Source organism: Gobius niger (assembly GCF_951799975.1).
Source record: "Gobius niger genome assembly, chromosome: 24".
NCBI lineage: Eukaryota > Metazoa > Chordata > Actinopteri > Gobiiformes > Gobiidae > Gobius > Gobius niger.
The window spans coordinates 7,307,210-7,320,876 of NC_136875.1; the positions used below are offsets into that span (position 1 = coordinate 7,307,210).

At 39.0% G+C, this 13,667-nt stretch overlaps 1 protein-coding gene across 4 annotated transcripts in view; it reads left to right on the forward strand.

Moving 5' to 3' along the window:
- The window catches only part of kif21b (kinesin family member 21B), a 163,143-nt gene that overhangs the window by 99,947 nt on the left and 49,529 nt on the right, over nucleotides 1-13,667 (forward strand). For all 4 annotated transcript variants that reach the window (XM_079582126.1, XM_079582128.1, XM_079582127.1 and 1 more), the window contains exons 18-23: nucleotides 1,581-1,764; nucleotides 2,767-2,970; nucleotides 4,749-4,850; nucleotides 6,702-6,867; nucleotides 10,867-10,927; nucleotides 11,145-11,202. In XM_079582126.1, the coding sequence (XP_079438252.1) occupies nucleotides 1,581-1,764; nucleotides 2,767-2,970; nucleotides 4,749-4,850; nucleotides 6,702-6,867; nucleotides 10,867-10,927; nucleotides 11,145-11,202 (775 nt within the window). The remainder of the gene's footprint in view (nucleotides 1-1,580; nucleotides 1,765-2,766; nucleotides 2,971-4,748; nucleotides 4,851-6,701; nucleotides 6,868-10,866; nucleotides 10,928-11,144; nucleotides 11,203-13,667) is intronic.

Below are 13,667 nucleotides of genomic sequence, written 5' to 3' on the forward strand. Positions count from 1 at the left end.
TAAGAGGAAACATTGCTTCTGTGTTTCTGCATCTGTGACATTTACAAGACTGTTGATAAAGCCTTAAAGTGATGGTCTGTAAATGTTACAATGTTTTTTTCCCCATGAAACGGCCTGTCAGGTTCAATAAAGAAGGTTCGGCAGTGAGACTAGATTGTTTACTTTTTAAATTTGCCTCTACAATCTTGCAGACTATCCCTTGAAGGAACAGGCCACTGTTTTTCCATACTGTGATATGTTCTTACCTGAGCTTAGACGAGTTGATGTGTACCTGTCTGGTCTTTGTGCCCGTGGAAGAGTCACTTCTAACTTCATCCCGCTGGGAGAGGCCAAATGCTAACAACATCTTTGGTCGTTTTGCGTGGCTGAGGGCACGCACAAAGACCAGACGGGTACGCATCAACTCGTCTAAGCTCAGGAAGAACATATCTCAGTATGTAAAAACGGTGGCCTGTTCCTTTAAGTCAGGGGTGCCAAACATACGGAGATGATTTAATCAGGCCCCCGCCCTGTAGAGCATAAATTCCAGAGTATGTAAAAAAAAAAAGTAAGTCTCTAGCCCATTCCTGTGTGGAGTTATGATTTTTTTAAGAATAACCAGAATGCTCATTCTAGCCACTAGGGTGCATTAAATAAAAAATAAAAAAGGATAGAGTTCCACACGTGTCCAGCAGAGGGCACTGACATAATAAGAGCTCAGGATATGAACAGCACATATAGCCACGTGGTAAATAGACAGTCTGCCCCCGGGCGGCTGTGGCTTCAATAACAGTTTACCACCACCAAGTGAATGAATAATAACTACTGCACTTTCAGGAACTTATGACACAGGCTTGTAAAGTGCAATACAAGTGTGAGCCGTTGTTATTAATGAAGCTACAGTCAACTTGGGGCTTTGATCAAATCACAGCTTATTATTATTCATTTATTGGAAACATTTTCTCTATTATATGTGGCCCGCGACCCGCCATGGGAGCTGAATTTCGGCCCGCGGCCCAAAATGAGTTTGACACCCCTGCTTTAAGTCCAATCTAGTAAATGGGGCTTCTAAATGTCTGCCTGGGGAGGCAGTGAGATCATTTCATCAATTACTTTTTACATCATTATGTTTCGGGGTCATGGCCTAGATTAAGGCTCCCCCATTGTGACAGTGTATCATAACTGATACACTGTTCAAGTGCTTTTTTGCTTAGCGACGATTTGATGCTTGGTTGTGATTGGCTAAAACGAGGTGCGCTTCTATCCTATCCGCTCTCCCCAAAGGTCCATCCTTTCCCGAACGCTTTCATTTATTTATTTGCAATCCAGTTTTGTATTAGATCTCTCCATTTTGTGCCCATTTCTTAAGTACTTTACTTAAGTAGACTTGTCGAGAAACTGTACTTTACTTAAGAGTAGTATTTTTGTTGAGAACTTATTGCTTTTACTCCACTACATTTCAATTAAAGCTCCAAAATAAAACAGTACATTTGCCGTACAGAGGGTGAATTTCTTTGTTGTTGTTTTTGAAGCTGCAGAGTAGTATATGCAATGAAATCAAGTGCTTTGACCTCCATGTCTCTGTCGTCTGGCCTCTGCAGCAGCAGGAGGAAGCAGGCGCAGCGTAAGCCCGCCCTCTCCCACCCGGGACCCCACAGACCCGGCTCCTCCTTCTCCCGATCGGCCCGGCAGAAGTGGCAGACTCTGGACTGCCGGATCAGGGACATCGTGATGCAGAGGATGACCATCTCCAACGTGGAGGCCGACATGGACAGACTCATCAAGGTACGGGGGGGCGGGGCTTACAGACGGCATCTCTGAAATCGCCCGTATTTGGTCATGGTTGAAGCAGTTGCGGGGGAAAGAGGAGAAAAATCTAAACTACTTTAACAAATGTTGGATTATGAATATAGTTTTCTACTAAATAAAGACATGGAGAGGAGCAAAGTGGTTCAACAGCCCATTAAGGTGAGACACTGCAGGTGAATAGGGAAAAAGTCCTAATTTACAGATATCAATTTGAATCTTTTGCTGTAGATCACTGGCATAAATGTGAGAAAAAAAATACATTGCAAGTTTTCTGTCATTTTATCTTTTCATATAAGAACAAGGTGTTTTATGCCTAAAAATGCCCCAAATTTCCCATCTTTTCGGCGACGAAATCTGAATAATGGATAGAGCTACATTCAAATTTATGGTTTCATTTTATTGATGAATGAGGTTGCCAAGACTTTCTCAGAGGGGATTTTGGATTTCTTGTTTAGTTTTAAAATAATCTGTTTTTTAGTGGAAAATTTTGTAAAAAATTAATTTTCGCCTTATTTTTTGACATTCAAAACTCAATAAATGGGACTGGGGATTAGATAATAAAAAATCCCTCTGAAAAAATCTTCCAAATATTGTTCAGTCCAAGGCTGGAAAATGTGAAGTCTTTAGGTCCGACTGACGTGAACATAGTGTCGGAACAATGACAGAAAAATGTGTTTTGAGAAAAAGGCCCTTGAAATTGTGTTCTCCCATATAAGTCTATGGGGGAACATTGAATCAGCGCAATATTTAAACATGTTATTGTGAAGATTAGGCATATTTTCTGTTTCCGGGTGAAAGCTTATATGTTCAGAGACCAATTTGGCCCAAAACCTGAAAACTGAAAAAAAATTGTTTTGCCAGTAGTGTCTCCCCTTAATACATAAATAACAGAGAATGCTAACACGATGCTGAGGACAGGTTTGAAGGTGTGGAGTGTAACTGCTGTGTGCGCTTGTTTTTGCATTTCGTTTGAGGCAGAAGCGAGAGGAGCTGACGGCGCAGCAGGAGGCTCTGTCCCATAAGAGGGAGGTGCTGATGGCGGACGGGGAGGGGCCAGAGGCCGAGGACCGCCTCCTTCAGGAAGTAAACGAGGACATCGAGGTCCTGAACGCCAACATCGACTACATCAACGACAGCCTGTCGGACTGCCAGGCCACCATCGTGCAGATCGAGGAGACCAAGGTACAGGGACGACCTCTGACCCCCCACCTGAACCAGGCACGGTTTCTTCAGTTTGGCTTTACCCAAATCGAAAAGCTTCTGGATTAAAGTGGCAAAATAGCAATGGAAGCATGACAAAAAAGCAATGAAGGAAGAGGAAACAAAAGTCAAAAATGTGCCAGATGAAAAAACAAAACAAAAAACATGGTGACAACGCAACACAAAAGTTCAGTTTCAAGCAGTGTTAATTTCGTCGACTAAAATATTTAATCTTAATTTTAGTCAAAGTGTTATTTTTAACGACTAAAATTGGACTAAAACTAAATTAAACGTTCCTCATGAGACTAAAATGTCCAGATATTTTAGTCGACTAAAATGAGACTAAATAAAAATGAAAAGGAGAGACTAAAATCATCCAAACTTCTATTGACCGTCTGAAAGAGCCTCAGATCATTTACAATCACTACTAAAGGAGCAGTTGAGCTTTGTTCATGTGGGAGCAGCTCCATGAAGCAGAGGAACAATCAATCAATCAATCAAATTTTATTTGTATAGCGCCCAACAACAACCAGAAGGTGCCCAGAGCGCTTTCCAGCATAAAAACAAGAATCACAGTAGACAACAATAAATACAAAAACACATAAAAACAGCAGTCGAGTCGGTGGCTGTGTATTGAAAGGTTTTCTGAAAAGATGTGTCTTCAACTGTGATTTAAGAAGAAGAAGAAACTTTATTTATATAGCACCTCTCACAGATAAAATCACAAAGTGCTTTACAGAGAATCACAGAAAACATTACAGAATTTACATAGGAACAATCACAGCATTGTCAACTAAAAGTTCGTCTAAAAACACTCAGCTCTGTGATGTTTCGAAGCTGTACCGGAAGTGCGTTCCACAGCATTAAATATGATTATAATGAATATTATGAATGCAAAGTTGACTAAATTCGTCTTAAATTTAGTCGACTAAATTTACTTGCAATTTTAGTCGACTAAAACTAGACTAAAATTGAAACGATTTTTTTGACTAAATCTCGACTAAAATGAACTTACATTTTAGTCAAAAGACTAAAACTAAATTCAAATATGTTGTCAAAATTAACACTGGTTTCAAGGGAAAATGCACTGCAAAAAGTATTTAACTAGATCAGTATAAATATCTCAATTTGAGCATAATAATCCAAATTTTAGTTGTTTTGACTAGTTAAGAAGTTCTTGGGCATTTGTCCTAGATTATTTCACTTGTTCTGAGATGTTTCTGACTCGTTTCGATACATTTCGTCCTTATTTCAGGTCATTTTCTTTGCCAATGGGGAAAGAAAATTGGTCTTATCTCATTGGCAATTTTACTTTCTTATTTCAAGCGAGATTTACCCTAGAACTGGTCTGAAATGTCCTCAAACAAGCAAAGGAAACTTGGTCCAACAGGAAAAGTGTCTAAATGAGTGAAAACCGCTCAAAACAAGATACATTTCCTCAATTCAAGTCATTTAAGCCAATGCTTGATATTTACTTTTTGTAGTGTGTGCTCAGTTCAGGTGGGTGTTAAGAGGTTGAACTGCAGTTGAGATGAAAACAGAAGCCCGAGTTTAACTATAACATTTTTCTCTCACTCCGTGCCATCGGTCCCTCTCGCAAACCCACCACTCACTCTCGCTGCACTCACACAGGCAGAGCGTGAGGGACACGATCTCAGAAAAGAAACTGTGTAAATAATTGATCCGTGATCCGTTAATTGTGACTTCTCAAATGTTGTATTTTCCTTGCGAGCCGCCTTAAGCCTTTCCTGTGTGTTCAGGATGAGCTGGACTCGGTGGACACGTCGGTGGTGATCAGCTCCTGTTCCCTGGCTGAAGCGCGCCACCTGCTGGACCACTTCCTCAAAGCATCCATAGAAAAGGTCGGCAATACAGTCTTCAATGTCTGTCCAATAAATGTTATGAAATATGGATAAAAAAAATAAAAAAAAACATTTACAAAACAGGTCTTATCATAATGTTTTGACATATTTTTAATATATTTATGTAGCAATGAAGCAATTTGACAGTTACAAAGCCATGTTTACTCAAAAAGTGCTTGTGCTAATTCTCGATTCCTGTCCCTGGTTTGATCCGTCCACACAATTTGTTAACTCACTCACCAACTCACAGTTATGGTCCAATTATTGACAGATAAATAATACATTTTGGGGTTTAATATTTATTAGCATTTTCTTCGTCAGCTTATCTGTTGTAATACTTTATTCTTTTACCCTAAGATTGTGCGTCATTGTATTTCATGTTCATTGTGGGACATTTTAAATCTTTGCACTTATTTTTAGGCTTTAGACTTTGTTTCTGTGGCGTCAAAGGTCTCCATTAAAAAAAAAAAGTCATTTAATAACCCTTTCTTGTCTAGGGCCCTTTCCCCCAAAATGCTATACATGTGTTTATTTGGGTTTAACTCAGCCTCTACAAGGGGTACATGGCTAATCTTGGTACCAAAATAAACTTTATCCATGGGACTTTTTGTTTCAGTGAAAAATAATTAAAAAAAAAAAATTACAGTTTGTAAGTAAAAATTAGATTGAAACAGAAAAATCAAAATTCCGCCTGAATAAAAAACACATATTTGCACCTAAAAATGCTCTTTCTCTGTCTGTGCTGTAGCGAATAAGAACAGAAATGGAAATAATCAATATAGTGTGTGCTCCATGTAGTCAACAAAACACCAGTAGGTCAAAAGACTGAAGTTATATTTGCTTTATAAAAAAAAAAAGTCCAGGCGGAATCTAACTGTGCCAAATTGTGCCAAATTAAAAAAATAAATAATAATTTTGTACTTTTTCTTTTTTTTTTTCTTCTTTTTTTTTTTAACAGAAATTAAATATTTTAGTCGTAGGGACATATCGGGTCACAAAATTGTATTCCCTGTCTAAAAATGAACACCATTTTTCCCAAAAACATTACACAATAGCATTTATTTGTCACTGACCAAAATATGTACAACGAATCATGACAAATTGACATATTGTGGCTTGCTGTTTGAGTTAGGATCTGTTGATTTTAAATTGGAGTGGATGAATGTGTTGCTGAGAGTCCACTGAACACGGAGAGGTGAAAAATATGACTGACAGTATTTGTATGCGCAAGTTATGGCCCCGGAGATGCAGACACAAGGGGGGCGGAGCCAAATATGGCCATTACGTCTCAACAAAATACAATTTCTTGAGCTTTGAAAATTATAGAACTTTTCACAACAGCAAATTTCAATATATTAAGGCAGGACATTATTATTATATTATGATGTTGATAATTTGTTGATGTTTTCGACTCTTAACACATACGATTAACTCTGACTCTCTTTTTAATCTAAATTGTTTTTCAAAATGACATTTCTTGACCTTTTTTCCCATGAATTAATTGAAAATACTAAATTTCGGGTCCAAAACACATTCAACTGCATGTTTTGCTTAAACGTTTCTGCACATTATACGTCCATTTTACTTATTTTTCTCAAGAGTGGCCCAATCTGAATTACTTTCAAATATCCAAATAATAATAATAATTCCAAATTTCAATTCTTGATCGGAAGTTTGCAAGTCTTTAGAAACCGTGAATGTGGCCGTGTCGTGGCATAAATATATACTGGGCGTTAAAAGCATTAAAATGCACTTGCTCGCTGTATAAACCCAGTAAAAAAAATCAAGTGTTACAGAGAAAATAACAGATGATAATAATAAGAATGGTGTGCGTTTGTGGTGGCGTTGCAGAGTTTGCAGGTGGCGCAGAGGGAGTCTCAGATCCGCCTGTTGGAGGGTCAGCTCAGACAGACCGACGTGATCGGCTCGTCTCACAATCACATGATCCTGGACGCGCTCCGGGAGAAGGCGGAGTGTATACCGGGGCTGCAGGCGCTCATCCACAACGTGCAGCAGGGTAAAGACCGAGCGACCTTTACATCAGTGGTGCCGAACTTATTTCAGGTTCAGAGCTGAAGTTCAAAACAAGAACTTTGAAAAGGTGTAATATACTAGTAATATAAAGACAAAACAAAGCAGCAAAATATTTAGTCTTAATTTTAGTCAAAGTGATATTTTTGACGACTAAAATTGGACTAAAACTAAATTAAAAGTTTTTCATGAGACTAAAACTATGACTAAAATGAGATGAAGAAACGAGATGACGGCTCAATTATTTATTTGCATTTCAGTTATTTATACACCAGCGCAAACATGAACGTCCAGCAGATCTAATGTTTCAAGCAGCCAGAGGGGAAACAACAGGGGAAATAACTAAACTTTCTCCCATTTCTCCAAAACTACTGAAACAAATGCTGAACTATGAATATATTTTTATACCAAATAAAGATATAGAGACATGGAGAGGAGGAAAGTGGTTCAACAGACCATAAATACAAAAAGACAATGCTAAGCTGGAAGCTAGCGTTAGAATCTAACGCTTTTTCTAAAGTGTAAAACACTTCATTTTCTTGAATCTAATTCTTAAAATTACAGTTATTTCGGTTCTTGTGACTCGGTATGAGTTTAAAATAAAGCTATTTTAACATAATATGGGGTCAATATCCTATAAGTGAACAGTGTACGTTTAAGTCTTTAGGATTTGTTTTTAACTGGTAGCCCTCGAACAACTTAATGCTCTTAAAGTAGCCCTCAGCTGAAATACGGTTGGTGACCCCTGCGTTAGATTTATGCTACATGCTAATGCTAGCTACAAGTGCCGTCTTTTTGCTTCTACTGGACAATCTGCTGTGACTTCACTTTATTTGTGTGTGATAAATATGTTTATAGTCGGCCAGAAAATGGCTAAAAAGAGTGAAATGACGCGTGTGGACCAATAAAGTCATAGAAATAAAAAGGAGAAGAGATGTTCCATCCTAGCAAATGCGGACAGTTAGCAAGTCGGCTACTCCGGAAGACTTTTCAGAGTCCATTAGGCGGTTCAATATATTTTTTCCGATAGCCGTTCAAACATGGCAAATTATGAACCCTACCCTTCAGCTGCTGTCGACCCATCGACCACATTTAGGTCAAAGCCTTTGCGCTAAATGCTAACTCAAATTCAGCCACTAATCATCATCTCATAATAGAATAAGATAAAGAAACAACAGAAATTATATAAATGCCATGATAAGGACAAAATGACGCCAGACTTCCCTATTCATTTGTATGGGGAGGAAACATTCAATATAGCCGTTGGTTAATAAATGTGTGGGCTCGAGGTCGACCGAAATGGTTGTTTGTAAGGCTGATGCCGTTTTTTGGGGATTTTTATTGGCCGATGCCGATATGCTTGGCTGATATTTTCCGATTTTCCCAAGTTCTATAATCCTGTGCAAGGCAAGACAAGGCAAGTGTATTTGTATGGCACATTCCATGTACATGTACAACTCAATGTGCCTCACAAGCAACACCAGACACCTAAACACAAATGACTTGGCCCCTCCAGCAGTAACCGATTTATACTATCATAGTTTCTGTCCCAGCTTTGATTACTTGCCGTTAGCATTAGCATACTGTTGCTAGCCGTGGCAGTGCTAAATGCAATTGTCTACCTAAGCGATTGAATTCTCCAGGTTCAGAGCTTCAGAATGACACACAGCATGTCCATATTCACAGAGCTTTAGCGAAACTTGTGTTTAAAGAGGGGGTATTGTGCTTTTTTCAATCCCATAGCACCAGTCTATATCACACTACAATGATGAGCAAACCTTCTGTTGGTCTGTAAATGCAGTAAATTAAAATAACTGCCTTGTATAAAATGTCTCTCTTAAAATGGCTGTAGTGAATGTCTTGAAATAGGCCTCTGTCTCTTTAAAGCAGTACTAAGTAACGTGTTTACCTTTATAAATCCTTTCCGTAGTCCCTGTGGGGGTAATACAAGTGTTTATGGGATGATTGGAGGGTCTATCATCTCCCCCTGGTGTCTCTGATCAGAAAACCATGTTTGCAACTTGACTGCCACCGGTCCGGAGAAAGCAATACACACTAATGTAATCACGAAGAAGAAGCTAACATGCTAACGGGCAAAGCTAACTGCCGGCTAACGTCACTTTAAACAGTATTTACAGCAAAGTTTGAGTGAAAAAAAATATTTCCATTAAATAATTAGATGCACAGTAACCCTCTCTTCCTTCACCTTTCCTGTCAGCGTAGTATTTACTCTCCAAGACAATTAATAAGTTAAAAAATCGTAACTTTTTACTACACCTGCAGTCGCGCTTATGGCCTCTCGGGGGAAGAGTTACTTAGTACTGCTTTAAGAACCTCTGACCCTTTCCGACACGCCCCCTCCACACGCTGTCTGTGGCATCAGTGGGGAGGGGGTTCTGCTGAGGAGCAGTGGTTGGTTACTCGGCTGGTGACGAAAGCTCGGAGGCGTCTCCAGGAGGTGGGGGCGTTCCTAGGAGGACTCAGGCAAACCTATCCCTAAAATGGCCGCCATCAGAGTTTTTACAGATGACTCAAAAATACGTGAATGTGCCAAGGCAACACTTCAGGCATGTTTTTAATGAGGGAATGACATAATAACAGGATGTAAAGCTTGAAAAAGTCTCCATTTTGCATAATACCCCCCCTTTAACAAAGTTGTGGCTAACCAGTTTTCGTCGCGATGTTTCTCTGTTTCCCTGAGGCCTAGTTGTGGGAGGACTTATTTAAAGCCCTGACTTCGCTCTTTCCAACGGCAAAAACAGAAAGTCTCTGTCACTATCGATCACTATCGGCTTTTTTCCTGTTGTAAAACTGTAAAATCCTGAAATATTGGTCAGCCTAGTGTCCGCATGCTCACATTGCTAAAGGCATTTCTGTGATTTCTATGAACAAAACTAGGCAACACTTTACATTACGGGCCGGCAAGTCCTTAGTACTTACAGTGGTAGTTACAGTGGTATTTACACTGGTAATTCTAGGTGCTTATTGTGGTTCTTACACTGGTACTTGCGGTGGTACTTACAATGGTACTTATGGTGGTAATTACACTGGTAATTCTAGGTACTTATTGTGGTACTTAAAGGATACTATAGTGAGAATTACAAGGTATGTACTTCTAGATTCAGTGGTAACTCCTAGTAATGAAGGTTGTACTTCTTGTTTTCCCTAATGCTGTTTTATGTTGTTTTAGAGTCACACAATCCTAGAAATTATATTATATATATTATGTCTGTTTGTAGAAGTACCACATTTACTACTTATGAATTGCTGCTGTAGTATCCTTGAATTACCAGTAAGTACCACAGATGTATCACTGAAACTACTAGAAACTATCATTTAAAATATCAAAGTACATAGAAGTATGACCTTCATTACTAGTGGTTACCACTGTATCTCTTAGTAATGAGAGATACAGTGGTAACTCTGTGTCTCCCTAACCCCTAACCCTAATGACTAGTAATTATGACTTTTAGTACCACAATAACAACCTAGAATTACCACTGTAAATACTAGTACTTACCACTGTAATTACCACTGTAAGTACCACTGTAAGTACCACAATAAGTACCAAGAAGTACCACTGTAATTACACTGTAAGTACCACTGTCATTACTAGTAATTACCACTAAAAGTACCACAGACTTACCGGCCCGTAATGTAAAGTGTTACCCAAAACGAGTAGAGAAACCGTTTTTGAAAGAAATTAGACTAGATTTCTACTGACCAACATCATCAATGTTTTTTTTTTTTATATTGTCACCACTTTTGGAGACCATTTTGAGGGACTAATTTGTTGATTCATGCAGACAGTCATGTGGACCTCATCACAACTAACAAGGGCATAAAAAGAGGACACAAAACATAAAAACTAGGCTCCGTCTTAACTCTTGACTTCTCTTGAACTGCCCATGACGGATTATAGAAGCCAACATTTTAAACTCGCCGGGTCTGACTTTTTTTTTTTTTTTTTCTTTCTCGTCGACAGAGAACGGATACGTGAGCACAGACGAGGAGCCGTCGGAGTTCAGCCAGGCCTCAGACTGCAGGTACACACACACCCTACACACACCCGCTACTGTGCACCCTGACGACTGCGTACTCCTACACAAATGTACATGTGAGGAAAAAAAAAATGACTGCGGCTTGTTTTGACTTGCTCGCTCCTGAACTTTTCCTAAAAAAATAAATAAAAATAAGTTCCAGAGTTCACCTCCAGTTCAGCGAAAGTTTGTGTTCTGACTCTGCCTCCTCTTCTTTCCTCAGCGTGTCTCGGATGAAGGAGTCCAACAGTCAGGACGACTTCAAGTTGAAAGTCATGCAGGTTTGTTTGTCTTCTCCCCTTCCTAAAGGTCACGCCCTGTTTCTCTGCGGTGCAACTTCACAGTTCAGAAGTAAACGATCAACCTCCCTCCTGACTGGACCTGACCGGACACTTTGACTCATTGGTCAAAGTGACGGCACCAGGGATTCTGATTAGTTGCTGGAGTCATCAGAAATGGCCTGATGATGGCTGAGTTTGAGGAGCTAAGAGCTATATTACTGTCATTTCTGGACTATAAGCTGTTACTTTTTGGAAGCTTATACAATGGTGTGCCGAATTATAGATTTGTGTCATGTGTCACTCTATCGCTGTCTTCCTCCACATCTGTCCACCAGGGCGGGGCAGCAGGATGCCCTCCTGACTGTGAATTAATTATATAAATGTTGTTATAATCAGGTGCGCTCAATAGTCCAGAATTTACGGTATTTCATCAAATTGCAGGCCCAGTAAATACACAAGTGTTAAACATTTAAACTGGCAGACTTTAACGGAACTGTGAATAGAAATAAGTGAGATATTCTTGAAATATATGTGTCTTGATTTGGGTAAGTAACAAAAACATGTAAGTAACGTGAAACATGTATTTTTGCAATTGAATTTAAGGCCATATACCTGATTTATTTATGTATATATATCAAACAATGAAAGAAGATGACACTAAATTGAAATGTTATATAATAAATCTTCAATCTTTAAACCAAATGAATTTTAAAGTGAAGTAATTCCAACTAAAGATGCATGAGTATCATTTGCAGCCTGTGCTTCCTGAACAGGGTGAATGTCTCTTTCCCACCACATGGGGGCAGTGTGAGCCCATTATTCAACCCTCTCTGTTTGAAGCCGTTTGTGCCTTGTTTGTCTCATTTATTAACGCGTCTATTGTTCCCATTTAACATTCCCTTTGCTCTCGGATCCACATTGATCCAGACTCTGAAGCGGCGCGTCCTCCGTGAGATAATTAGCCCCGACTGTTGTAGATATTTTACGACTGACGGAGGAGATTAAAAGGCTTTCAACAGCAGGAGGAAACGTCTCCATTAGCGAATCACAAAGACCGCAGTTATGTGGGAAATCGAATGTCCTCTGTGCTTTAGTTCTAACCTTTTTTTTTCTTTTTTTTTCGCCGTGGGGAGGTGTGTGGCGTACGGCAATGGTAACGCAACAAGAAACAATCCAGCAAACACAACAGTAGCAATAATACATTCCACGACAAGAAGAACGGGAGGAGAATTCTTATAAACTTCTATTCCCATTAAGAAAAATTACAAAAAACATCAGATGACCTCACTGACGCCCAAATATAACAAAACAGCCGACATTAGACCAAATGTCATCAGATTTACCAACTTGTTTCTGAATACAGGCATCTGTAGTTTATTATAATTATACATTACATGTTTTTTGGAATTCATTAACATTTGATATGCACAAATATATATGACTCTGAATGTTTGGTTCCATCAGGAGCAGATCTTGAACAGAACTGGAGACTTTTTTGTGCATAAGAGTCCTGACTGTTCTTACAGAGGAACGTTTTCAGTTGAGAACAAGTTTTGTCAATGCCAAAAAGCTTCCTAAGAACAAATTTGTGCATAAGAACGTTGTGTATATGAGGCCCAATGTTCTTATAGCCCCTGAATTTTAGCATTCAGGTGAACTCTCAGTGAATGTTTTATATACAAAAATAAGGCCTTTGCAGAAGTCATCAGTATGATATAAATAATGGATGGAGCCCAATTTAAATTTATGAGTTTGTTGTTTTAACCTCTTAACCCCTGAACTTCACCTCTGACAAAGGAGGCAAAGGAAGAGAGGGATCCAATAACACAATGGAGAGAATTTTTTTCACTCAAACTTGGCTGTAAATACGGTTTAGTGGCGCTAGCCCACAGTTAGCTTTGCCCGTTAGCCTGTTAGCTTCTTCTTCGTGATTCCATTAGTGTGTATTGGTGCCTCCGAGCCCTAGGCAAGGAAGTTGCAATTGTGGTTTTCTGGCCAGAGACACCAGGAGGAGATGAAAGACCCTCCAATCATCCCATTAACACTTGTATTACCCCCAGAGGGACTAGAAAAGGATTTATTAAGGTAAACAAGTTACTTACTGCTTTACCAATATTTTGAAATTGAAATACATTTTTACAATAATTAATTCCCAGCCTGATTTACTGAGCAATAAGCCTTAGTGAATGTTTTAATACAAAAATAAGACCTTTGCAGAAATCATCTGTATGATATAAATAATGGATGGAGCCCAATTTAAATTTATGAGTTTGTTGTTTGGACCTCTTAACCCCTGAACTTCACCTCTGAGCACATTTTCTTCAGCTTGGCGTCACCCAAATAAAAACGTCTTGAAAAAAGCATCAAAATAGTCAAAACGCCAAACCTGTGACGAAAACACACCAAAAAAAGCCACAAAAGAGCAACAAAAACGAGAAGAAAATGAAAATGGATAAATGCAACAA